Below are 24,728 nucleotides of genomic sequence, written 5' to 3'. Positions count from 1 at the left end.
TGCATTTTCCCCGGAACAAAGTCCCCAGGTACCTTCCACCAAGGACATCGTATGAATTCACTGCACTGTTTGGATCCTGGACTCCAGCTTCCTAATGAACTCACTGTCCAGCTTTCTTTGACTCGCGTTTTTTAAATGACACCAATCAGGACTCCTCAGGCAGGGAATTGTGGTGGTATTCATCATAAAAGAATCTTACTGTTCTCAACTGTTGCTTCACGCCACTACCTCTGGTTTCGTCTATCATGCTCAGCCTGCGCAACTGAGAAATACGAAAAGGCGTGTCCACCAAGTAGGCATTGTAATGTACGAGAGGTAGAAGAGAGTATGCGCTTGTATTCTTCAATCCCCAAGCATCTGCTGTCTCCAGGAGTCTTGCGAAGTCAGAAATCAAGGCGTTGGAGGCAAGGTTTTTATATTTGTCTAGTAGGGCACATACTGACAACTCACATCGCCCCTGACCAGCCAATGGCCGGAAGCTGTCATGTGCCTCATCCGCCTGGGTGTCCATATAAGCAAAGACCTTTCTCCCCTCGCTGCTGCAACTGCGAAGCTTGTGCAGCTCCAAAACATACTCATGTTGGAGTAATCTGGGTCAGCACAGGTACTTGTGCACTACTTTTTCTTTGGGGGGCTGCTGGGTCAAGGCGGAATCAGGACAACACCTATCTACCTTAGTGGATAATTACGACCAACATCATTGCGGGAACGTGCTGTCATTGACCACTATTCGTGTTTCAACGACTCGATTGAAATCAATCACGCGATATCCACCTTCTCACGTGCTGAGACATTCTGACCATGGTTGAGTATTTTCCCTGCCGTCGGCTGCAGCCAAATTTTCGTACCGTCTCGTTTGTCGAGAGAGCGACGCGCCCGTTTATTTCCCTTCCCATGGCACTGTGGGCCGCAACAGAGCGAAGCAGGTGATTGTATTGGAACTCGGTATTGTAGGTTGATGTTGCTTTTGACTATGCCTCTGTGTCAATGGTTTGCCCACTGACATCCCTCCTTTCCTTCATACCACGTCGCGATCAACGGAGAAGAATTGAGGATTGCAGGACAGCCGATCAGAGCGCAGTCATTCTGCATCCGGAAAACGGGCAAAAGTGTGTAGATTCATTCCTTGGCTTGAAGCTGCGCAGCTGGTCGCACTCGTTTGTCAGTGGAGAAAGCTCAAAGACTCCACAGGCTTTTATACCCCTTCTGCCTGTCGGCAAAGAAGCACATGCCACATCGCCCATGTACTTGCCTATCAGGATGGTGGGTTGACCAATTAGCGAGTAAGTGTGACCACACGTCTCATGACTCTTCTGGAGCTGCCTATAAAACCCTCCCCTCGTTCTGCTCCTCGTCCTGCACAGACAGCCGCCTCACTCCTCTTCATCCCCGATCAAGAGGTGAAGACACTGCCGAGTTGAAGGACTGTGTCTCTTCTTCAAGAACACCATCGACTGCCGTCATTTTTGCTCCTGGCAGCTGTAGGGGCGAATTTGCATCAAATGAGAGCGTCTGGCTTCCATGGCTCCAGTTTTCATACAGCGTCTGATGACGGTGACGCAGGAGAAACAGTGCGGAAGATTTCATTGCTCATGATCTTATAATGCTCTTCCGCATTTCACATTCCACCGCAACTCTGTCTCCAAAGCCAAACGCAAGCCACAAGCGCCCGGACAGTGAAGATCTCAGGGCGCGAGTCAACCAAACATGCAATTCCGCGTTGAGAAAAGGCGCAAAACAGTGCCTCTCTCACAGTCACATGCATTTTCTCGAATACGCGCAGACGGCTCGACTGTGTTGACGACAAGAAGTGCCTCCAAGGGTAGACTTTTGTACTGCTTGATCCTCTCCCTTGTTGACTCGGGCACGTGAAGTTGCACGCCCAGCGAATCGCAAGGGGCGCAGGGGCACACGAATGCTCCCTTTAGCTATTCCTCTATCCGCTCAAATACACAAGTCTTTGGACGTGAGGGTGCCTGAAGGCTCCCTGTGTGTACACATCATGACTTCGTCATTGAGACAATCACCAAGTTCACTACATACCGAGCCACACGACTTTGGAACCAACCCTGGAGTTGACGTTTCTTTCACCACCCACTTGCACGAACACGCCTGCCCATCGACAGGGGCGACAGCTTAACCACACGCCTCCTATCACAAGCCCCCTTTCATCCTTGGTGGCCATGGCTGCCTATATAAAACCGCAGCCTTTTCCCAACATTCTCAGACACCAACATCCCAAACGCCTGCGACGCAAAAGAGGCCGCGGAAAATAACATCTATCCTTGTTTTACTGTGGAGCCGTTGGTCTGCGGGTGGACAATCGAGCGAGTTGGGCTGAGCTAATGATGGGTACATGTAGCCCGCCTCAATGGGCAGATGGGTAGTCATCATGATGTGCTACTGATGACGAAAACGCGAGGACGATGGTGCTGAGAATCATCATCATCATCACGTTGCTCTGGCATCTTCTGTCCATCGCTCGCCTTGAGTCCACTCACTTCTCCCATCGATCGAAATTAGGCAAGAGAAACACCCCAAGTGACTGGGTTCAAGTGGACGGACTGCGCACAAGTAAGATCTTGTTCTCTTTTCGTCCTCAAAACAAGCAAGTGTCTGTCTTTGGCTTGTTGGTCCCTTGGCGACTGGACAGCTGCTTCTGAAGAGCAGAAAGACTTTGGTGAGAAAAGAGGGGGCTTTTATACCCTTGCCCTCTCTTCCCTCGGTGGTCGAAGCAGCAGAACCGGAAGCTACGCATGACACAGCAGTCACGCGCCGCGACCGCTCTGACGCCATCCTCTTCGGCTTCCTTCCTCCCCGGCTGCGCTCTCCTGGATGGAGTATATAAACCCGCCTCCCTACCCTCTACTGTCGCTCCTCATTCGCACACTGCCAAAGCGGAAAGAATACTGATCCGAATGTTGACCACTGCGGAATGACCTCGCGGAAGCTCCGACTGTTGCGCTTCGTGCCTGCGTGGCAGAATGGCTGGCGTGGTCTGCTCCATTTGCCATGTTCACAAGTCCAGGCGCGTTTCCGCAAAGTTTCGAAGTGATGGAGGATGTTGTAACGAAGCTATGATGCGTGGCAGCATTACGGTTCAGAGAAGCTGGAAGGAGAAGCAGGCGAAGGGGCAAAGTGGAAGAGGGAAAACAGGGAAGGAGCACACATGACATTAACACTAAGTAAAGTAACTACCTACGGAGGAACCAACAATAAGCACACACGCCTCGCTTTCTTCCTCACTTTCTCCCCCTCATCCCCTCTCGTCCCCTTCCACATTCCTCATCTTTCTGTATACTACGGACTTTGACCGAATAATGTGAACCAGAGACACCCTCCTTCCTGCCTATCCACACTCCATACCCGTTCTATAGGGGAGTTTAAAACAGGAAAGAACAGAGACAGTGGCCTTTGTAACAACAACAGAGAAATAACACAATTGAAAAGGAAAAAAAGGACGGAGGTCGTGTGAATGGATGGACAGAGAAGTGGTGGAAGACAAACTTACTGGCTCTCGTCACCTTTTCTCTTCGCTCCTCGTCTCCCGCGCAGCCTCTCGTCTAACCATCTATCGTGCTTCCCTTATCCAAATGGATCGATCCAATCATTCCGTCCACCGCCCTACTCTTTTCGTTTACTCCTCCCTCGCTGCGGCTTTCGCCGCCTTGACTCTCGCCTCACTCGCCCTCTTCGCATCCTTCTCCAGCACGGAAAGGTCGCCACTCATCTCACACATGCCCCTGAAGACGCCCTTCTTCTTCTTGACGAGATCCCAGGGATCGCCAAACTCAACCACCTCGCCACGGTCGAGGACAAGGACCTTGTCGTAGTCGATGATGGTCTGCAGGCGATGCGCAATGGTGATTGTCGTGTTGCGAATCTCGCGAATCGTCTCTTGGATCTTGGCGTCGGTAGCGTAGTCGATCGAGGCGGTGGCTTCGTCCATGAGCAGCACCTTGGGGGCTTTGAGGAGGGCGCGGGCAAGGCAGAGGAGTTGGCGTTGGCCTTGGGAGAGGTTGGTACCGGACTCGGCGACCGTCGATGACAGGTTGAGGAAAATGTTTTTGTTATCCGGAAGCAGGTCTGTCGTGCTTGACGCGGGAGTCACGGCGGCGCTACCGTTCCTGCCCTTGGGCACGTCGAGCTTGTTGCCGTTGGTTGATGGCGACGGCGGACGCGTCGTGTTTGCTGATGCGTTAGCAGAGCCAATGAGCTGCACGCGGCGGAGGGCGGTAAAGATTTCTTCGTCGGTGAAGAGGTCGAATGGGTCGAGATTGCTGCGTATTGTGCCGCTGAAAAGCGTGGGATCTATGCTGGTTAGCTTGCATTTTGCCTTTGAGGAACAGCACTCACCTTGCGGGACCATGACAATGTTCTCCCGCAGATCTTGCAGTCCAATCAAGCCAATGTCGACATCGTCGACAAGAATCTTGCCCTCTTCGGCCTCGAGCGCTCGGAAGAGAGCAAGTGCCAGCGAACTCTTTCCAGCACCTGTCCGACCAACGACGCCCACCTTTTCACCGGGAAGAATCTTGAAGGTGATGCGCTTAAGCACAAAGTCAAAGTCTTGCCTGTAGCGCGTGCTGTAACCGATGAATTCGACAGCGCCCCGGCTTGGCCAGTTGGCGGGAGGCCTATTCCCTTCGACGACTGGCGGCGCTTCTTGGTCGACGTCCAGGTACTCCTTGATACGCTCCACCGAGTTCATGTTTTGCTCGTTGGCGGCGTAGAGGCGGACGAACCAAAGTACGTTGTCGGTGAAGGTGACGGCATAGGTCATGGCGAGACCGGCCGCACCAGCATCCAGCGAACCGACGCTGAGGATGACAAAAACGCCGGCAAAGAAAGAAACCATGGAGCCAATGACATCGACACGGAATGCAAGCCACCTGTTGGCAGCCCAGAGGTAGATGAAGGGCCTGTTGTGGGTGTTGATGCGGCCCAGATTCTCGCGAATAAACCGACGCTCGTCGCCGTAAGCGCGAATGGTGGTCATTCCAGACAATGTTTCTCCGAATTGCTGGTACAGCGGGCTGCGCTGAACCGACTCTAGGCGCTTCAAGTCTCGGGAAGAATTGATGTAGAACATGCCAATCAAGAAGAATAGAGCAGTGATGAAGACACCAGCGAGCAAAAATGCCGGAATGATGACGGAGATGAGGACAACGACGGTAATGATGGACGCCAGGCAGTGAACCACACCGATCGCGACTGGTGCAATCTCTTGATCAATGGACTCGATATCCTTGGAGAACCTGTTCATGAGCTGACCCAGGGGAGTCGAATCGAAGAAGCGGAACTTGGCGTGCATGACCGATTGCATGAGGCGGTCGTGGATCCTGCGAGATGCTGACAGAGATCCAGCAAAGAGAACTCCCTCTCGGATAAGGGTGATCAAGCAAAAGACGATGCCGAGACACGCGTAGATGAGGAGATAGTAGCCGGCATTGACATAAGGCCTGCCTCCTTCAGAAGCCATGGAGGTTTGGAATCCGTCATTGAAAGCATACTCTTGCTTTGGCTGCGAGAACCATGGGATCGGCCAGACGCAAGTTCCACTCATCAAGCAGGATCCGACTCCGTTGGCAGTACCCAAATGCGTAACGTGCTCAGCGTGCTTCTCAGTTCCCATGACGCCGACTTGCCTTACTTGATAGGCGTTCGCCCACTGGCGGATCCAGACATTGGTAGAGACCGAAGCACCCTGCTGGGCAGCAAAGACGGCAAAGGCAGCCAGCCAGTACCACCAAGTACCCATGGCCTTGAGGTACATCAGGATGATGCTCATCTTGACACCGCCAACTGCCTTGTTCTCCTCTTGCGATTCCGGTTTCTTCTCCTTGCCGACTGTTCCATTGGCAGTACCGTTGGTCGTTCCGTTGGCATGGCCGTTTTCTCCCAGAGCCTCCTCACCTCCAACGTCAGAAGGCACACGAGAGGCAATTCGAGAGGGTCCACGCGACACGGGCCGCGACTTGGAGAGGTCCTCACTAAGCTTTCCGGAATCAATTACTTCCGTGGGTGTTCCCTGGGCAGAAACCTTGCCGTTGTCGAGGACAATGGCAAACTCGGAATGCGGCAGGCAAAGAGAGACGTTGTGCGTGACCAAGACGCAGGTTCTGTTGTACATGAGGGGACCCAGCAGGGCTTGGTCAAAGATCCACTTGGCCGTGTGCGAGTCGACAGCACTGAGCACGTCGTCGAGAAGCACATGACGCGCCTTACTGTAGAGTGCACGAGCGAGAGAGATGCGCTGCTTCTGACCGCCAGAGAGGGTCACACCCTTTTCGCCGACAAGGGTCTGGTCACCAGCATCGAGAATCTCCAAATCTCTCTGGAGCGAGCAAGCGATGATGACATTCTTGTAACGCTTCGGGTCAAACGGACTGTTGAAGACGATGTTCTCCTTGATGGTTCCATTCATCAGCCACGCCTGCTGAGCACAGTACGCGACGCTTTCGGTGAGGCCAGTCTCAGGATCAGGGATCAAGTCTTCGCGGCAACGTCCGCCTGGCAGAGACACTTTTCCGTCAAGCAGAGTCATCTCACCGAGAAGAGCCATGAGCAATGAAGTCTTGCCACATCCTGTGGGGCCAACAATGACGTTCAGGTGCCCAACGTGGAATCGGAAATCCAGGTCCATCAGCTTGAAAGCATCGTCAATCTCGCCCTCATCGGACTCGCCTGTACCCCAGCTAAATGTGCCGTGGTCGAATCCAATAATCGGATCGCCATTCTCATCGTTCTCCTCGTTCTTGAGCTGCCTGTACTTGTCCGTCTCGGGCTCGCTGAGATATTCCTCGATACGGTCGACGGAGACCTTGGACTCCTGAACGTGCGCAACCATGTCCGCGAGCTGGTCGAGCGGGATGCGGAGGAGCTGGAAGAGTGACAACGACGTGAATGCTACGGATGGGATGAGGTCCTTCTTCTCTACCGTAGTGTAGACCAGGAACGACAGGAAGGTAATGATGATGGGAGCACCAGACCAGACCGTGGCAGCAGTGGCCCACCATTGATATCTCCTGCGTAGGTGGGCGAGTTCGACTGCGCGCTTCTCGTCAACCTGGGCCTTGAAGCGTGATTCCCAGGCGAAGTACTTGATGATCCGAATGTTGGACAGGATTTCATTGGTAGTGTTGATACGGGCATCTGTGGCTGCGAGAATTTGCTTCTGAATGGAAGAGAACTTCTTTGAGATGAGCATGTTGACAGGCAAGAGTAGAACCATGGTGCAAATGCCAGCAATAGAGCTCCATCCGAGGATGCGGTACAACAGGGCCACCGAAACAACGACTTGAACCGGCGTGCTTGCCCAAAGGAAATGAAGATAGGCAGAAATCTCAGCAACCTTGAAAGAATCCACAGCCATGAGGTTGATGATGGCGCCTGAAGTGACCTGAGATTCGGCAACATTGGCGCTCTTGGTGGTTCCAGACTTGCTCTTGCCCCGGCGCAGGGACAACATCCGCTTCAACTTTTGACGCTTGGATTCAGTCCATTCGGGGTCGCGCTTCTCGCCCAGTACCTTGTCCGCGCCAGATGCGGCTCTGCGCTTGAGTGCCTTGGCGTAAATCTCTCCTATGATGATTGCGCGAATCCGAATGCAAATCTTGCGGCCAATCCACAGCGCTTGCCCATCGGCCAAGGCGGAGATGACACCTGACAGGAAAAGCAGGATGACGTAGAACCAGGCGGCATTCTTGGGCGTGGCGGCTGGATTCTCGACGTACTCGAGGATGAGCTTCAGAAGAATGGTGGGAACAAATAAAAACGCTCCGGAGCATGCTGCCCACGCGGCCTGGATCAACAAACCACGGCGGAAATAGCGCAAGAGATGCCACGCTAGAGCCTGCGTCTTTTTGAACTGCCGGTAGTTTGCCAGAATTGCGGCGGCCTTGTCCTTGGCGGGCAGGTTCCACACATCCGTCAGTTCAAGGGTCCGCTTCCATCCTTGAAGAACCATGGTATCGACCCAGGCAAAAGTGGCCAGTGAAAGCACACTCGCAGTGGCTTCCTTGGATGGCTGAATATCGCCTTCATATTCCAATTCCACGGCACGGTTGCCCTTGCGCGAAAGGAGCGCAATCACGGCCAGAAGCGTGTTGAGGCAAAAGTCGGCAATGGCCAGGTCCAGAGCAAGCGCGGACGGAGGGTGGATCAGAACCGAGCGGAACAAGAGGATGCCTATGAGCCATTGCCAGATGTAGATAAAGGCCGTGTGGTACCAGAGACGAGGAAACGAAACTTTTTGCAGGTTGGAGAACAACAGTCGCGCCGAAGCCAGCGCAGTGACGTAACCCCAGACTGCGACGCCGGCGATGCCAGCAATTCGATTTCCCTTGCCAGTAACCAACCCTGCCACATGTATCGCCAGTTCTCCTAGAACAGCCAGCTCTTCGACAACGACCAACAGCACCTCTCCGCGCGGCTTGTCGACCTCGACGACCGAGTCGTTGGTTATGGTGGGGACCAAGGCGAGGTCGGCGTTGCGGTCGAGTTCATCTTCGGTTTCGGACTCGTCTTCGAGAAGATTTGCAGTCCTTGCACCATGTCGGGCGGCGAGTGGATTGCGCCATGAGTCGAGGGAGCTGTATGGTGTGGGCTTGCGTGATTGTTTCCAGGTCCGAAACAGCTGCGAAGACAGGTAGAGGGCCGAGAGGGCGCATGCTATGAGGGGCAAAAGTGTCTCGAGGTAGCTGTTGGAGGGGCAAGTTAGCGCAGGGTTCAATGCAGGGCAGTGTTTTTCATACTCTTTGCGGAAGCAATGGGAAAAGTCATCCTGTCCCCAGACTGGCCCTTTGCAGTTGGCGAACATGGTCTGCGGTCGTTGGGTCGCCTATGGTTGAGCCAGCCAATGGTGGGGGCAGGCAGGCTGGGCGCGCACAACCTCTTGCAAAAGATGAAGACGACGTGTTTTTTGAGTCGTTTTCAGGATTGCATGAGAACCGGGGATGCGGGCGGATCCCTAGGAAGTGTTTTGACAGGAGATGGTTGTCGGGGTCGCAGGGCAGGAAGGATTGGTGGCAGAAGAGGCGGCGTAAATACCGTGCGGTCGAGCGGCGTCTGCGTCTGACGTATCCGGACAGGACAGGACAGGTACCTGACTGGAAGTGATTATTCACCGAGCGGAGCGACTGCGGTAACCCAGTGAGTGTGAGTGGGACGAGACACCGGGCAGCAATATGTGGTCGAGGGTCCGTCTGTCAAAATGGACACAGGGCCGAGGCCAGGCAAGTGTGGAAGGATCACGACATTTAAAATACTCATGTATGTACATGTAGATACACCGACTGTTGGAGGACATGTCCGATCACGGTCCACGGTCCAGTCCCCTCAGCCTTCTCGAGCGCCAAAGAAGCTCCAGCGACGCGCAGTGACCCCACATGTCACCATCTGCCGGGATTTGCCCACGAACGCCGTTAAGAGATTGATCTGCGGCGCATCACCAAAACCTAGCCGATCTCGAACGTGTTGGTTTCCTTCATTTTCGCTTCTCTCTCACTTCACTACAACCCACCTCCAACTCCTCCTTCGCCCTCTGCCGCCGCCCGACGTGGCTTCGTCGACGTTCAAATTAGCATGGTCAGCGTGGTTTCACGGCGTAGACCAGCCCTATCCTGGCGACTGGGGAACCGATGTCGTCGCCTCGTTGCCTGGATACTGGCCACCACATGATCCTCCGCCGCCCGCTGCGGGCAATGACTCCGCGCCTGCAGCACTCACCGTACAAGCCCTTTATCTCGCCCAATCACGACCAAAAAATTCCTGCTTACATACGACGGGGAAAGTTGCCAATACCTGATCCATGCCCTATTCAACCGCTCCCCATCACACGGACTTGGCCTCCGCACCGCCAAAGTCCTGGCATGCAAGCTTATATCGCCGACAACATTTCTCCCCGTTTTCGCTCCTTGTCGGGTTCGCATTCCCAACATTATAGCATTTACTAGAGTGTAATTTCAAATGCCATGTGAAGAATCTAGGCACGGTTGTACTGCTCTACACTGTCAAACTCCCAACTCCCCGCCAATCTGCTTCTTCTATTGGCGCGACGCAGCAACTGGCGTCCATGCAGCATACTTGGGCTTGGTGCTGTATCTTGTCAATACTTCATCAACTCACGATTGGATTCAACTTACGTGCTGTACGGCTTGTACGCAGAGCGGCCCAGGGTAAGGACCGGTCTGTGCGCCTTGGGCTCCCACTCGCGAACCTGCCTCTGGAGAATGGGGTCCGCCGTCGGCGGCTTGTCGACCATGTACGACATCCAGGCGTGCCTGCAAAACGTCAACCACTGCGGAGAAGCATTTCAAGAATCCAAATATACCAGCCTGGCTCAATCTGTGACCTGCCCAATGTCAGTGCCATATCAAGCTTGCTCAGGAGCTTGCGTCCTTACGGATCATATTCCTTCTCCTTGTAGTCCACCCAGCGCGTCCTCACTGATGACTGCGTCAATTGCCTGGCCTGGAGAGGTTGGAGCAGTCCACTGACGAGGCAACTCCTCCTCCAAGTTCTCAAAGTACTTGTTTCCGTACTTGTCCATCCCAATCAGAGTGCCGGCCTTGGTATCGCCTGTTTCGGGTCAACAACTTGTTGCTGCATGTTTGGAGGTGAGGGACGGACCGATGTACTGAGATCCGGGGCATGTGCGGTCAGTTTCGACATTGCAATGGCGTCCGTGAGCAACAGTGGGAGGCGTACCTGCATCTGGTGGGCGGCATCCTACAAACAAGTCAGCAATCATATCAGGGCAACAATTGGGACGACACCAACCTTGAAGCCGACTCGGCGCAGGTTGCGCAGCGTGCGCAGAATGGTAGACATGTTGGGTGGTTGTAGAGGACGATGGACGATCCCGGCAAGACACCGTGGTGGTGATGGGTCGATGATGCGCAGGGCTTGGCGGCTCGAGGGCGGAGACGTCTGGGGTTGCTCCCGCTCTCGCTCCGAATGCAATTCCGCCAGCCTTTCCGCCCTCCAACAACCACCCGACCTAGACCACACGGGAGTTGCACTGCGCCCAGACTCAGGCGAGCTGACGTCTTTTGCATATGAACATGTTTGCCAGGGGCATCGTGAGGTGTGCACGCCTCCGCTCTCCCGCTCATCCGCTGAAACGTGCAGCCTCTGGAGCCCAAGCTGTCAAAAGATATTCTTCCAGTTCTGCACCTGCTGGCAGCTCACCTGCCCCGACTCAGTCGGGCGCCTCGCTGCTAGGGAGCTTGACTAGTGAACTTGACAAAATCTCCCCTCGGTTTGAAGTGCAGCCGGATCAGATTGAGATTCTCAAGACTCCGTCTGAATTTTACGAGAACCTCAAGGTTAGATCTTTTTCTTTTTCCCTCTTCTTCGCATCTATGAACAACAGTAAACTAAACCGAACTCTATTCTCGAACCAAACATATATTTCTACAATTTACTCTAACATTTGAAACAGACCAAAATCTCCACCGCCAAACGGAGAATCTATCTTTCTACCCTTTACATTGGAAAGACCGAACATGAGCTGGTGTGTGCTAGACGACACTTCCCCCTAAACAGCCCCCTGACAAGACTCAGATATCTGTCATACGGGATGCTCTGCTGCGCAACCCAGACCTCAAAGTATCTTTCCTCACCGATGCGCTGCGCGGCACAAGAGAGACGCCCAACCCATCATGCGCATCTCTACTGGCGCCCCTGATCACCGAGTTTGGGAAAGACCGTGTTGAGATTCGCATGTTCCACACGCCCAACCTTCATGGGCTTCGCAAGAAGCTGATCCCCAAGCGCATTAACGAAGGATGGGGGCTGCAGCACATGAAGCTGTATGGAGTTGACGACGAACTCATCATGTCGGGGTGAGTATCATACCCCTGACCCATCTCTCCATCTTGACCCAGGACTGAACCGCTGACAACTACAGCGCCAACCTCTCAAACGACTACTTCACCAACCGCCAGGACCGCTACCACGTCTTCCGCTCCGCCGCCATCACCGACTATTTTTCCCGCATCCACGACGCCATCTGCTCCCTCTCGTACCAGATCCTGCCATCCAAGGAACCTGCTGGCTACACCATGGATTGGCCATCCAGCAACCCCAGCCCATCGCCTCTGACAGACCGACACGCTTTCAAGAACGCTGCCTCCTCCCTACTGACGCCGCTCATCCGGCCCTCTTCGCCGCCTTCGCCCTCACCCTTCTCATCTCCCTCGTCACCAACAGAACCAAAAGCAACAACACTGATCTACCCCCTCCTCCAATTCACGCCCATCCTCCCGCCCGCCCACGACACGTCGACCGAACTCCCCGCCCTAACCTCCCTCCTGACGCTCCTCACCCAACCCTCCCACCACAAGAGCACCTGGACCTTCACGGCCGGCTACTTCAACATGACGCCCGGCATCCGCTCGCTCCTCCTGCGCACCAACCCCGCCAGCGGCACCGTCATCGCCGCCTCGCCGCGCGCAAACGGCTTCTACGGCTCCAAGGGCGTCAGCGGCATGCTGCCGCCCGCCTACACGCACCTGGCCAAGGTCTTCCTGCGCGCCGTCGAGGCCGCCGGCCTCTCGCGCAGCGTCAAGCTGCTCGAGTGGCAGCACGGCACCGTGGGCGAGCCCAGCGGCTGGACGTACCACGCCAAGGGGCTGTGGGTGTCGCCGCCTTCCCAAAATCCTCCCGTCCCGCAGATCTCGCTCGTCGGCTCCTCAAACTACACGGCGCGCAGCCACGGGCTCGATCTCGAGGCCAACGTGCTGCTCGTCACGTCGGCACCGGCGCTGCAGCAGAAGCTGGGCGAGGAGGAGGCGTTGCTGAGGGAGCACGCGAAGGAGGTCGGGTGGGACGAGTTTGCCAAGGTGGAGAGGAGGGTCGGGCTGCACGTGAGGCTGGCCATGGGGATTGTGAGGATTTTGGGCGGGGCGTTGTGAGATGATTGTGTGAGAGGGAAGAAAGCGGGACTTGGGTAATGGCGGCGGCCGTTGGACCAAGACGAGGAAGAGATGATGATGAAGACGAAGACGAAACCGACCATGCCGGCCGCCAAAAACCTCTTGCCGTCCTTGCCCTCCTTGCCATTCATTTAATGGAGCCAGCCACTTCCCACCAATCATCCACTCACTCCCATCATCGCTCGATTCACAGAATACCTCCCAAGTCAGACACGGACAGAAGAAGAAGACGACGACGACGACGACGACGACGACGACGACGACGACGACGATCACAAAGCCCCACACAATCTCAAACCGTTCCGATGACGCTCCCCGTCTCGTCTCCGTTCTTGGACAGTCAACAACCACACCAGATTCGAAGCTGTTTCTTCCAAACTGGATGACAGACAAGCAGGAGGTGTGATGGAATGGGAGGCGTGTGGGTTAGTTAGGTTTTGAAGCGCGCGAGCAAGAAGCGGGGGGGAAAAGGAACATGGAAAGTGAAGATTTGAAAACATGCCAGGGCAACCCCAAGAGAATTAGATGGCTGTGGATACTTGGCATACACCAGGGCGTGCCTGTATATGCATGGATAGAATAGACATATCACTCAAGCATCACATAGTATCCAAGCGAACTTTCCACCATTTTGTGAAGCTCGTGAGCTCGCCCTCGCACCCCACACCACTCAAGAATTCATCGAAATCTGGCAAGAATCAGGAATCTCATCATTGCATTCCCAAACTCTATCCTACGGCCATTGTAATACCTTGAAAAAGGAAGAGAAAAGAAAAAGAGAAATTTGACTGCTACTGCAGCTGCAGCTGTCCTATGCACATCGGCGGATGCAAACCAAGTGCTCGTCCCTTTTTCGTCACGGAGATGATGATGAGAGGCAGGGGAATTGCGGAAGCGGAAGAGGAAAAGAGGTGTGTTGTTGGGGATAGCAACGACTTTGACGAGGGACTGAGCCGAGCAAGGAAGCAAGCAAGCAGCCGCCCAGGCCTGGTAGAAACCCACCAAGTCAACCCTGGGCTAAGTACACCGAAACACCAGCCACCCGACCATAAATAAGACCCCTGCATTCTAGCACCGTGGGTCCATTGTCAGGAAGAAACCATTCCGCATAATCATTCGGACTTTGGGCAAGACGCCATCGTATCGATGGAGGTATGCCGGGGCACAGCAAAGGGCGCTAGGTCGCTGTCAGACCTTTTCTTTGCTCAGACGGAATGTGAAGAGGGATTAGCGGCTATCAATCTGTTAGTACTTGAATCTTGATTGGACTTGGTTGAAAACTCACTCCTCAGCCCACTCGTTCTCGCGGCGAATCTGGTCCTCCTCTTCAGGAGTGAAATCGTTCTGAATGTTGAAAGTCTTCCGGATTTCGTCCGGCGACTTGCCCTTGATCATGTTGGCCACGGTCTTGCAACCGACGTCCAGCAGAGCCTTGATATCCAGGTAGTTCGCAGCCTGCAAACAAATTAATATTTGACCATAACGCGCAGCTTGGTGGGCTTACGAGGATGATTTCAAAAAGCATCTCCTGGTCGACCTGCATGAACTTTTGGTCCCACTCATCGATATCCGTAGACTTCTTGCGCGAGTCCGAGTCGTCATCGGCCGAGGCGGGCGGGTCCTTCCTGTGCTGCTCGCACCACTCGAGAACCTTGCGCATGACCTGCTCGTTGACCTTTCGAGGTGTTAACAGTGCAGGTGAGAGGTGACTGCGGGAAGGAACGTACGTTGGGGATCGGGATCGGCTCGCCAGACTCAGCTCCCAAGTCCTCGAGAAGGTTCTTGATCAGAATCGAGCGTTCGGCAACCTGGCGCTCTGCAGAAAGTCAGTAGAGTGCGATGACGAAAGTGAGGGCGGGCGGGCGGGCGTGAGCGGGGAGCGGCACGAACCGACTTCGATGTCGACACCATCGGAGGTGGTGAGAGTAATCTTGTTCATGATGGAGGAAGTGTCGTGGTGCGTGAGGGTGTCGAGGGTGCGGGTGCTGGTAGTTGAGGAAGGGTTGCGGTGTCGTCGGCGTGGCGGCGGATGGACTTTGTGGTGCTTGGGGTCGGAGCTAGCAGGAGCCGCGGGACAGGTCGCGAAGAGCTGGGATACGCGCGGGTATTTATGTGACCGGACCGAGACGCGACAAGAAACGCAGTGGTAAGATGGCGCGATGTTGGGGGTTTGAAGAGTCACGGAAGAAAGGGTTGACCAGAAGACGATGCAGTTGGGTTGTTAATGTACCTTGGACTCTCGACCAGGCAGAAGGCGGGCACGGGCGTTGATGGATGGAAGGAGGGCGTTGGTTAGGAAGTCAGCGCCGCAAGAGGCAACAACGACGCCCAGACATGTTTCCAAGGTACCATCACGACTTCTTCTGAGCTGTTCCCTCTGCTTCGCCTTCTTTCGTGTTGTACAGATCAACGCGGCAAACGTCTGTGGCGTGTTTTCACACCATCTTTTTCCCTCCTGCAGTCGGGTCTCACAGCAACACGCAGAGAAAGAAGGAGCATGAGCAAACTGCAGCAAACAGCAGAAACACGGCGTGCTACTATCCGCACATAGACAATGTCAAGGAGGAGTTGGTCATGGATGAATTTTGTTTGAGAAGATGGTCATAAGGCTGAGGTCCACGTGATGACCTCTCACCCCCATCTCGACGGGCGGAATGCGCCAACGACGGACGAGCAGCCAGGCACGCGTCCAGCACATTTGCTGCTGCTCAAACAAAAAATGCCGTCGCTGCATGTCAGTCGCAAACTCTACTCACGTCATGTGTAATCATCTCCCAACCTATCGCCCGCCTCCCCTTATCACAACACAGTCGCACAGCGACAACAAAACACCTTTCCTCTGCACCATGCCACTGCCACTGCCAATGTCCCTAACCCCAAGCTATGTGGCGCAGGGTATACCTCTTCCTGCTACTGGTGCGCCTCTACTTTGCCCTCTCGCCGAGCTACCTCCATCCCGATGAAAACTTCCAGGGCCCCGAGGTCATAGCAGGTAATTCCAATCATTGCTCTGCGCCGTTCCACACCACTGACGACGTCACAGGACGAGTTTTTGGCTACCCGGTCCATCTTACTTGGGAGTTTACCGTCGAGCACCCTATCCGAAGCTCTTTTCCATTATGGATCTGCTATGGCATACCAATGTTCACCTTGCGCGTCATCTGGGACGGCTTCGCCCAAGGCATCGTCCCTCCGCATGTCGTTTATTGGACGCTGCGCTTCCTCATGTTCACCCTGAGCATGGTCCTCGAAGACTGGGCCCTCTTTGAGCTCGTCCGCTCTCCGCTGCAGCGCGAAGTCGCCCGCATGCTGGTCGCCTCCTCGTACGTGACGTGGACCCTGCAAACGCACACCTTTTCCAACTCGCTCGAGACGCTGGCCCTCATTTGGTGCATGGTCCTGATCCAGGGCATCGAGCGCGACAAGAAGCACTCCAGTCTCCCGGCATCCGCAGTGCTCGGCTTCCTCTCCGTCGTTGGTGTATTCAATCGCATCACCTTCCCGGCCTACCTCGTGGTTCCTGCGCTTCAGCTGCTCTCGCACTTTCAGCGCAAACCGCTCTCGCTCATCGTCCTAATCCTCTCGGCCGCCTTGACTGCCATGGCAGCCATTGCCTTTGACACGTCCTTCTACACCAAAGGCGAACTAACCCTCTCCGATCTCTTCCTCCGCCCCGTCATCACGCCCCTCAACAACCTTCTCTACAACTCGTCGGCCTCGAACCTCGCCAAACATGGCCTACACCCCTACTATCAACACTTGCTCGCCAATCTGCCACAGCTCCTCGGACCCACCTACCCGCTCATCTTCCTCTCCTTCCGCAAGAACCTGCGCACCGCCGCCGCCGTCACGGGCATCACGCTGCTCTCGGTGTTCCCCCACCAAGAAGCGCGATTCCTGCTCCCCACCATCCCGCTCCTCCTGACCTCCATCCGGCTGCCTGACCCAGTCGCGAATAAACGCCTATGGCGTGCCTGGCTTGCGGCTTGGATCGCCTTCAACGCTGCCATGGGAGTCCTGATGGGTGTCTACCACCAAGGTGGCGTCGTGCCCGCGCAAATGTGGATTGCGCGCAACGCGGAACCGGGCCTCGCGCGCGTCTACTGGTGGAAGACGTACAGCCCGCCCGTCTGGCTGCTCAACGGCCGCAACGCCGTCGTTGACACCGTCGATCTGATGGGAATGCCGCCTGCGGACATGGTTGCCCGCGTCGTCGACGGCACGGCGTGTACGCCGCCCAACCAACGCGCTGACAACTTCAACACCACTTTCCTCGTTGCGCCCCACAGCGCGACGTTCCTGGACGACTTCCACGGCGGCACTGGCGACGACGTCCCGTTCCAGCTCGAGCAGGTCTGGTCGTACGGCAAGCACGTCAATCTCGACGACATGGACTTTGGTGACGACGGCGTTGGACCTACCCTTGCACGCGTGGTGGGGCGGCGAGGCATCGACGTGTGGAAGGTGCAGAGGCAGTGTTGATCATACATAGTCGAAAACAGAAGAATTGGCAAGATGCAAATTCAAAAAATGTAGAATCATGTCTTGTTTGATAATTTGGCGTCGGTACGGCGCAGCCTGGCAGGATATGGCGGGATAGAATGGACGGGTTCACGGGGGATCCTACATACTTGGTCATTGTATTTCTGCTGTATACCCTCGATTGGACTGGCCTGGACTGGACATTGGACAAATCTCAACCCGTTTTCAATCTTGATTTTGCTTCTTTTGTCATATGACTACATGAACGCTCATCACATGCTCAACCAATCATCCAACAACCAAGCCTACAACCAAAAGCCTACAACTTCGCCTTACCGGTCGAGCGGTTCAACGCCATGGGATCAATCTTCTTCAGCCCCTTCGCCTCGAACAGGCTGTCCGTCTTCTTCAGCTGCGCCTCGATCCGCGCCTTCAACGCCGCGCCGCGCTTGTTCTCGTTGCGTCCCAGCTGCAGACAGTGCACCTCGTCCGGACCGTCAACAATGCGCATCGTGCGGCCGAGGGCATACATGTACGCGAGCGGCGTCTCCTGACTGACACCGGCGCCGCCGTACGCCTGGATGGCGGCGTCGATGACGCGCAGCGCCGTCGCCGGCACCAGCACCTTGACCTCGGCAATCTCCTTGAGGGCCTTCTTTGCGCCGACGAGGTCCATCTTGACGGCGGCGTTGAGGACGGAGAGGCGGGCGGCGTCAATGTCGATGCGCGAGCGCGCCACGCGGTCGAGCATAATGCCGTGGGCGCTGAGCAGCTGGCCAAACGGCTTCTTGCGGGGGTCGTTCATGCGGGCGAGGAACCACTCGAGGGCGCGCTCGGCGGCGCCGATGCTGCGCATGGCGTGGTGGATGCGGCCGGGACCGAGCCTGCCTTGGATCACCTCGAAGCCGCGGCCGGGGCCCAGCACGATGTTGGCGGCGGGAACGCGCACGTTTTCGAAGCTGATGTGCCCGTGGCCGTGCGGCGCGTCGTCGTAGCCCATGACCGACAGCATGCGGTGGATCGTGATGCCGGGCGTGTTGGCCGGCACGAGGATGACGGATTGTTGCGCGTAGGCCGACGCGTTGGTTGGGTCCGATTTGCCCATGACGATGTAGATCTGGCAGCGCGGGTCGCCGGCGCCAGAGGACCACCATTTCTGTTGGAGAGGGTGTCGTTAGTGAGCTGTGTTGTTGTCATGTACCCAAAGTGGGGGTCGATGTAGAAGCTTGGGGTGGCAGCATCGCAGCACCAGGGGGTCGAAAAAGCAGTCAGGGAGGCCAACCTGTCCGTTGAGCACCCACTCATCGCCCTGGCGAACAATGCTCATCTCGATATTCGTGGCGTCACTGCTCGCAACCTGCGGCTCCGTCATCAAAAACGCCGAGCGAATCTCTCCACGCAGCAACGGATCCAACCACCGCCGCTTCTGCGCCTCCGTCCCGTACTTCGCCAGCACCTCCATGTTGCCCGTGTCCGGCGCCGAGCAGTTGCACGCCTCGGACGCGATCCGCGACTTGCCCAGGTACTCGGCCATGAGGCCGTACTCGAGGTTGGAGAAGCCCGCGCCCTCCTTGAAGTGGCCCTTGGGCAGGAACATGTTCCACAGTCCCAGCTTTGATGCCTTTGCCTTGAGCTCCTCGAGGATGGGCGGGTGGGCCGAGAAACGTGCTTGTACGCCCTCGCCCAGCTGTTGCATGAAGATCGGGTCGGCGGGGATGCATTCTTCTTCGACGAATCGTTCGACCTAGTGGGGCGGGTGTGAGATGATTGCTGAAGTGTCCGGAAGCTCAGAAGGGGCGTACAATGTCCAATGTCTTCTTTGCACGCTCACTGACGTACGGCAAAGCGATGGGTGGGATGCGTTCCGAGGCGGGCACGTAGCCCTTCTCGCTGTTGACAAGCAGTTCCTGCGACGACATTGTGGCGGCCGTGGTGGTGAGTAGGTCGATCAATCGGGGGGAGGAGAGTTGGACGAGGACGAAAGAGCCCGCGGACGATGGGTTTGGGGATCCATTGTAGTTGTATGGCCATGCGGGTGGACGGGGTTAGCGAGGTTGTCTGCCCGCTTTGCTCCACCGAGGCGTTGGCCGTTTTTGCGGGGAAGTACCGAGGCTGGCTGCGCCCTGCCGGCGATTACTCCAAATCTAACACCACTATCACGACACTTTGGATACTAATCATAGATCCTGTCAGGCTACTACTTTGCGGCATAAAGGTGACGGTGTCAAATAGCCAACAGCACGTCCAACTAGAGGTTGAGCTTTTTACAAGCCGGAGAAAATGATAACGGCTTTCCTGTTTGGGCAAGCAAGTCCTGCCCTGAGCCAAATATCTACGTCCCACCACCAAAGCCATTCCTTACAACGCCATAAGTGCAGAGATCATTGACCATGCCATTTCCGTCAGCCATGCTATCTCGGGAACAACCCAATCATGGCATGTCGTAACCGCCTCCCCGGTTCCTAACCTTTTGTCTGCGGTTGCCCTTGAAATGCTTTTTGCCATTTGCCCTCAACTCAGATGGATCGACATCCCTCTCTAACGCTGCCATGACCCTCTCCTTTCTTCCACTCAGGATCCTGCCCGAAGCCTGGCCTTGCTCGCTGTACTTTTCATGGAATGGCCTCGTAATGTGACCAGAGTTTCCGGAAGGCGCAAAGAACTTGTTGTCAATGGCCTTGGTCTTTGCTCCTTGCGCGACGTTCTTGCCCAGCGGAACCACGTCTGGATCGTCCATCAAAGAGACATCATCAACGGGCTCGTCGGCCACGCTGGCCTCCTCATGCATCGCCAAAGCGGCCCGCCGCTTCTCGGGCAGATGCGCTTCGTCGTAGAGCTCGCGGTTGAAGTGATGACCGTCAATTGGCGGGTCTACAGGCGGCGGGTGGCAGTACAAAAGCTTGCCATTGACGTAGTCTTTCAAAATATACCGGGCTGCTCTGGACTCGTCAGGCTGGCCTTTACTACCTGACGTGGAGAATCCGCGGGCGCGAGCATAAGCCGCAAGCAGCTCCGACGCCGTAGGAATACCAGTGCCGCCCTCTTCGGTTGGGCGAACGCTGATCTTTGTGCCGTAGATGGCCTCCAGGAAGGCGTGTGGGATGCGCTTTGCAACGAGACCGGCAGGTCCGGTAAACTCGCGCAGTTGGTCGATGGGGAGAACACCAGAGCACACCAATTCAGCCTTGGTGGTCGCAAAGTTGGGGAACACGAGACCAGGACAATCGCACAAGATGACCTTGTCGCTAAGGTGGATGGTCTGGAAGTGCTTGGTCTTACCAGGTGTGGACGACACAGAGACCTTCTTCGCGCCAATCAAAGCGTTGATGGTGGATGACTTTCCGACGTTGGGGTAACCAACAAGACCGATCTGCACCTTTCGCGGCTTGCTGTCGGGGCCAGTGTCGATTTCAGGCGAGTGTTCGAGGAAGAGAGCCTCCAGCTCATCGGTCGTCAAGATCCGGACAGCCTCGGAGTTTGGTAGAGACTCATCCTCCTCTTGGCCGACCTTCTCCTCATCAACCCATTGCTTTTCTGCATCCTCCTTGTCCTGAAGGTCAATCTTCTTGGCCTGTTGCGCGAGCTTGTCATCTTCTTGTTGTGCCTCTTCCTTCTCCTCATCTTCGGTCGCCTTGATCTCCTCCTCTTCGGACTCATCCAGATCCTCGGCTTCGTTCAACTCCTTCGCCAGCGCGGCCGAGAAAAATCTAAAGTTGATGCCGTGCTCCGTGAAGTAGTTTGCCCAGATTTGCCTTTGCTCCAGAGTCATCATATCGGCCTTGTTCACCAAAAGCAGGTTGTTCTTCTTCTTGTCCACTTCCTTGACGTATCGCTCCAGGTCGTCGGATCTAAAGAGCAGCGGGTTTCGCGCATCGACAATCTGCACAACGAGATCTGATCGCTCAATGACACGCCACAGCTGTCGCCACACCTCAATGTTGCGCTCAAACGGAGTCAAGAGAAGGTCGTTGTTTTCCTGCAGCTCGGCAAGATTTCTCCTCCATTGCAGCAGGCTCTCCCTCTCCCGAGTGTCCAACTCTTGAGGTGTCGTGTGCTCATCCCACGCCGGACGGCGCGGCACTGTCAGATTCTTCTTGTGCGCGTTTTGCTTACGAACCGCGGCGCGCTCCTCCGAAGCAGAAAGCAGGTACGGGTTCTTTTGGTCCTTGTGGATAATCTTAACGTTGTTCATTTTCTCGGCCGTGAAATCAGTGCCCGCAAGCTCGGCGGTGGAAAGGAATTCGTCGAGAGCGGCCTGCTCGGTAACACTGCGCATCTTGACCCATGATGCTTCCTTTTTGCCGTTGGTGATGTACTGCGCTCATAGTTAGTATGCTCCAGCAGTCTGAAGGGTTTGATCGCGTACAGTTTCTCCATTTTGGCCCTTGCGCGCAATTCCATTGGGGTCAAAGTTGCCGCGGCGCATGTCTGCGCCTTTGCCTTTGCCAAACCGGTCGTTCATCAGGCTGTTGCCCAGCCCGACCGAGTTCTTGGACTTTGCGAGTACCATCTTGCCTGAATCTCTCCTTGTGTCGACAGTGTTGTAGGGTTTGTGGTAAAGACCGCAGTCGGTCGTGGGTGTTGAAGTGGAGGGGTCGACAGGCGAGCGGCGAATGCGTCACTTTTTTCGAGCCGCACTTTGTCAGCAACATTTCTCAACACCGCACCACGCACTAGACCCGCCTTCCACCACACGTTGCAAAGCGAATTACGGAGCCTCGCCCATATCAAGTTTGCCCACCATGCCTCCTCGCAAAAGAGTCTTGTAGGTGTTCATTCCAAACCTTTGACACCTCCAAAAAAAAATCCTCGATCATGGCTAATGCCCGCAAAGTGACAAGAAGAACGCGCAAAACTTCCAGCTCGTGTTTCGCTCCCAAAATGACCCACGCATTCACGATCCTGATGCGCCGGACATGGTCTTCGCCGAAGTCCAAGCGCCCAACTCGAACAAGCACCGCAACGACGACTGGGATGCGCCTACAAGCAGCGGCGCGAGCACTGTCAGCGTGAGCCAAAATGGCAAGATCAAGTCCAGGCGGGATCTGGAGGGTGAATTTGCCGGGCGTGTGAGGCAGAACGAGGGTGAAGCCGCCAACTACGGCGTCTTCTACGACGACTCCAAATACGATTACATGCAACATTTGAGGGAACTTGGAACAAGCAGCAACGCTACTTTCGTGCCGGCCAAGAGCGCGGAGGAAAAGGGCAAGAGGAAGATGAAGCTCGAAGACATGCTGGAGAACATGAACATGGGCGACGGGCGCAGCGAGGCCGACATGAGCATGACATCCACCGCCAGCTCGAGCGCAGCGGACCTGTTTGGAGAGGATCTTGCGCCAAGCGAGTTCGTCAGACCATCGACCTATCAGGACCAGCAAAACATTCCCGACGCTATTGCTGGATTCCAGCCGGACATGGACCCGCGGTTGAGGGAAGTCTTGGAGGCACTCGAAGATGAAGCCTACGTCGATGACGAGGAAGACTTTTTCGATGAGTTGGCAAAGGATGCACACGAAGTCGATTCCAGGGACTGGCAAGATGAGGACGACTTTGAAGATGACGATGGATGGGCGACGGATGACACGATCAAGCCCGCAAAAGAGACCAAATCTTCTCGGAGTGTGGATGCTGTGTCGGCAGACGGAGTCGAACTGCCTCCTGCAGACGGTCCAGCACCCGACATGGACGATGGTGATGGTGACTGGATGGCCGAATTCAACAAGTTCAAAAAGGACGCTAAGGCCTCCAAGGCTCAGAAGCAGGCTGCTGCCCCGTCCGAGATGCAGTCTTTTGTCACTGGCACTGACATGACTGGGGCCCGTCGCAAGAAGCGCAAGGGCGCAAAGACTTCCACCTCCAACTACAGTATGACATCCTCGGCCCTCTTCCGCACCGACCAGCAAAGCCTGTTGGACGAACGCTTCGATAAGATAGAGGAGGAGTACGCGGATGACGGCTTTGGCGATGACGACATGTCGCTGGCTTCTGGCATGTCCGGAATCTCTGTCTACAGCAAAGCTTCGGAGATGGGTGGACAGGCCCCTGGTCTGAGGACCGACTTTGACTCCATTCTCGATGAGTTTTCCAACCAACACGCTGGCAGCGGCCGCAAGAGGGGACACAAGAAGAACGGCTACAAGGATGGTTTGGCACAGCTAGACGAAGTTCGCAAGGGCTTGGGACCAGCCAAGTTCAGGCAGTCTTCCAGGGCTCGTTGAAAATTCACAGCATGGCATCATGGTAACGACAGGCGTTTGGGCTCAAAACGGTTGGGAGGAAGGGCAGGAAAAGGGAAAGGGGAAAATATCAGCGAGGCAATTCACCGCTAAACTTCGACGAATCCAAATGCTTCAGTCATACCGGCTGCTTTTCCTATCTCACTTCTAACCATGCTCATCCAACCACAGTAGGTGACGAAAGAAATTCAACATAGGATCAGCTCCACATCATCGTACACTTAGACGCAAGCGCTTGAATGCTCCTTGTGACTATGCATTGAGAGGAAAAATTCTCTCAATCTTGGAGGCATTAGGCGCTTGACGACTCCACGTCTCTACGTATGCTGACTTGGCGACAGAGATTCTCGGATCAGCAATTTCTTTCGTCACGCACCGTGCAACAAGACGGTTGATCAATTTTTCGGAAGACCCGAAAGCTTCTTCAGTCCTTCGTCACAAAACGCGGGGAAGCTTATAGCGGGATGACGCTGATGTGCATTAGATCCTAAACTTTCCCGCCAAGTCAAGAGCACATCCCGGCAATAGTTCCTGCGCAACAGGTTCTTGAAAAATTCTCCGATCAACTACATCTTGCCCTCAAGAGTAGGTCAAAATCTTGTATCTTTTCGGATACATTCAAACAACTGCCCCACTGCGCACTGCACGTCGTCTGGCGTCCAGCAGGCTACTGCCGGTATCTGACGGCACGACTGAAAACGGCAATAGAGTCGCAGGAGTACGAGGACGAGCGAATCACCATGTCGGCTTTCCCGATCACTCCTCGGCCCCACAAACCCAGCGTCAATTGTCTCTTGGGCGGCAGTTGACGCCCTCATTCTGGGATTATACCATTGGTTGAGATCACAACGGACACCCCAGATCCCCGCCGAGCGACCCTCTTGAAAGCTTTGGACAAATTGAAGCGGTCAAGTAGTGCGAGGGGCTTCTTAAAGTGGATCTACAGCTGGGCGCGTTCGGTTGCCCACTTGCCAGATGTCTTGCCGTGCGGAGCTCGGGTTCTGTGCTGTGCTACCAACTCAGAATCAGGAGTAGGCTCTGTGAAATAAATAGAGCCATCGATTTC

The 24,728-nt window shown here is 55.3% G+C and overlaps 9 protein-coding genes across 9 annotated transcripts; 4 read left to right on the top strand and 5 right to left on the bottom strand.

Annotated features, from left to right (window-relative positions):
* Window positions 1–3,637: 3,637 nt before the first annotated feature.
* BKA78DRAFT_244411 (ABC transporter type 1, transmembrane domain-containing protein) lies at window positions 3,638–8,821 on the bottom strand (the record flags this gene model as incomplete). The annotated part of the gene is made up of 3 exons (XM_066884027.1): window positions 3,638–4,311; window positions 4,357–8,702; window positions 8,757–8,821. 3 exons carry the CDS (start codon window positions 8,819–8,821, stop codon window positions 3,638–3,640), a joined length of 5,085 nt encoding a protein of 1,694 aa, XP_066749261.1.
* A 196-nt stretch (window positions 8,822–9,017) lies between these two features.
* Window positions 9,018–9,974, top strand: BKA78DRAFT_10694 (uncharacterized protein). Its single transcript, XM_066882185.1, has one exon. It carries the CDS (start codon window positions 9,215–9,217, stop codon window positions 9,806–9,808), a length of 594 nt encoding a protein of 197 aa, XP_066749260.1. The 5' UTR covers window positions 9,018–9,214; the 3' UTR covers window positions 9,809–9,974.
* Window positions 9,928–10,937, bottom strand: BKA78DRAFT_10603 (NADH ubiquinone oxidoreductase subunit NDUFA12-domain-containing protein). The gene is made up of 8 exons (XM_066882173.1): window positions 10,783–10,937; window positions 10,711–10,731; window positions 10,633–10,639; window positions 10,501–10,581; window positions 10,406–10,448; window positions 10,334–10,354; window positions 10,146–10,283; window positions 9,928–10,098 (listed from the first exon to the last, which is right to left on the bottom strand). Exons 1-8 carry the CDS (start codon window positions 10,831–10,833, stop codon window positions 10,047–10,049), a joined length of 414 nt encoding a protein of 137 aa, XP_066749259.1. The 5' UTR covers window positions 10,834–10,937; the 3' UTR covers window positions 9,928–10,046.
* Window positions 10,938–11,060: 123 nt separating this feature from the next.
* BKA78DRAFT_291252 (CDP-diacylglycerol-glycerol-3-phosphate 3-phosphatidyltransferase) lies at window positions 11,061–12,920 on the top strand (the record flags this gene model as incomplete). The annotated part of the gene is made up of 4 exons (XM_066885860.1): window positions 11,061–11,330; window positions 11,447–11,518; window positions 11,551–11,849; window positions 11,915–12,920. 4 exons carry the CDS (start codon window positions 11,061–11,063, stop codon window positions 12,918–12,920), a joined length of 1,647 nt encoding a protein of 548 aa, XP_066749258.1.
* A 1,284-nt stretch (window positions 12,921–14,204) lies between these two features.
* Window positions 14,205–15,284, bottom strand: BKA78DRAFT_10562 (Skp1 family, dimerization domain-containing protein). Its single transcript, XM_066882161.1, has 4 exons — window positions 14,832–15,284; window positions 14,669–14,757; window positions 14,446–14,616; window positions 14,205–14,396 (listed from the first exon to the last, which is right to left on the bottom strand). The coding sequence occupies exons 1-4, from the start codon at window positions 14,878–14,880 to the stop codon at window positions 14,223–14,225; spliced, it is 483 nt and encodes a 160-aa protein (XP_066749257.1). The 5' UTR covers window positions 14,881–15,284; the 3' UTR covers window positions 14,205–14,222.
* A 540-nt stretch (window positions 15,285–15,824) lies between these two features.
* BKA78DRAFT_244253 (Alg9-like mannosyltransferase) lies at window positions 15,825–17,423 on the top strand (the record flags this gene model as incomplete). The annotated part of the gene is made up of 2 exons (XM_066884014.1): window positions 15,825–15,933; window positions 15,985–17,423. 2 exons carry the CDS (start codon window positions 15,825–15,827, stop codon window positions 17,421–17,423), a joined length of 1,548 nt encoding a protein of 515 aa, XP_066749256.1.
* A 319-nt stretch (window positions 17,424–17,742) lies between these two features.
* BKA78DRAFT_245476 (acyl-CoA dehydrogenase/oxidase) lies at window positions 17,743–19,342 on the bottom strand (the record flags this gene model as incomplete). The annotated part of the gene is made up of 3 exons (XM_066884127.1): window positions 17,743–18,579; window positions 18,706–19,167; window positions 19,226–19,342. 3 exons carry the CDS (start codon window positions 19,340–19,342, stop codon window positions 17,743–17,745), a joined length of 1,416 nt encoding a protein of 471 aa, XP_066749255.1.
* Window positions 19,343–19,607: 265 nt separating this feature from the next.
* On the bottom strand, window positions 19,608–22,033 carry BKA78DRAFT_334596 (uncharacterized protein). The gene is made up of 2 exons (XM_066890199.1): window positions 21,790–22,033; window positions 19,608–21,738 (listed from the first exon to the last, which is right to left on the bottom strand). Exons 1-2 carry the CDS (start codon window positions 21,931–21,933, stop codon window positions 19,855–19,857), a joined length of 2,028 nt encoding a protein of 675 aa, XP_066749254.1. The 5' UTR covers window positions 21,934–22,033; the 3' UTR covers window positions 19,608–19,854.
* Window positions 22,034–22,090: 57 nt separating this feature from the next.
* BKA78DRAFT_302246 (Low temperature viability protein) lies at window positions 22,091–23,886 on the top strand. Its single transcript, XM_066887429.1, has 2 exons — window positions 22,091–22,188; window positions 22,258–23,886. Exons 1-2 carry the CDS (start codon window positions 22,166–22,168, stop codon window positions 23,642–23,644), a joined length of 1,410 nt encoding a protein of 469 aa, XP_066749253.1. The 5' UTR covers window positions 22,091–22,165; the 3' UTR covers window positions 23,645–23,886.
* Window positions 23,887–24,728: the final 842 nt, after the last annotated feature.

Source organism: Phyllosticta capitalensis, assembly GCF_038381095.1.
Source record: "Phyllosticta capitalensis strain CBS 128856 chromosome Unknown BKA78scaffold_1, whole genome shotgun sequence".
Lineage (NCBI taxonomy): Eukaryota > Fungi > Ascomycota > Dothideomycetes > Botryosphaeriales > Phyllostictaceae > Phyllosticta > Phyllosticta capitalensis.
The sequence above is the reverse complement of the archived record's forward strand: the minus strand, read 5'-3'. Positions and strand labels throughout refer to the sequence as shown.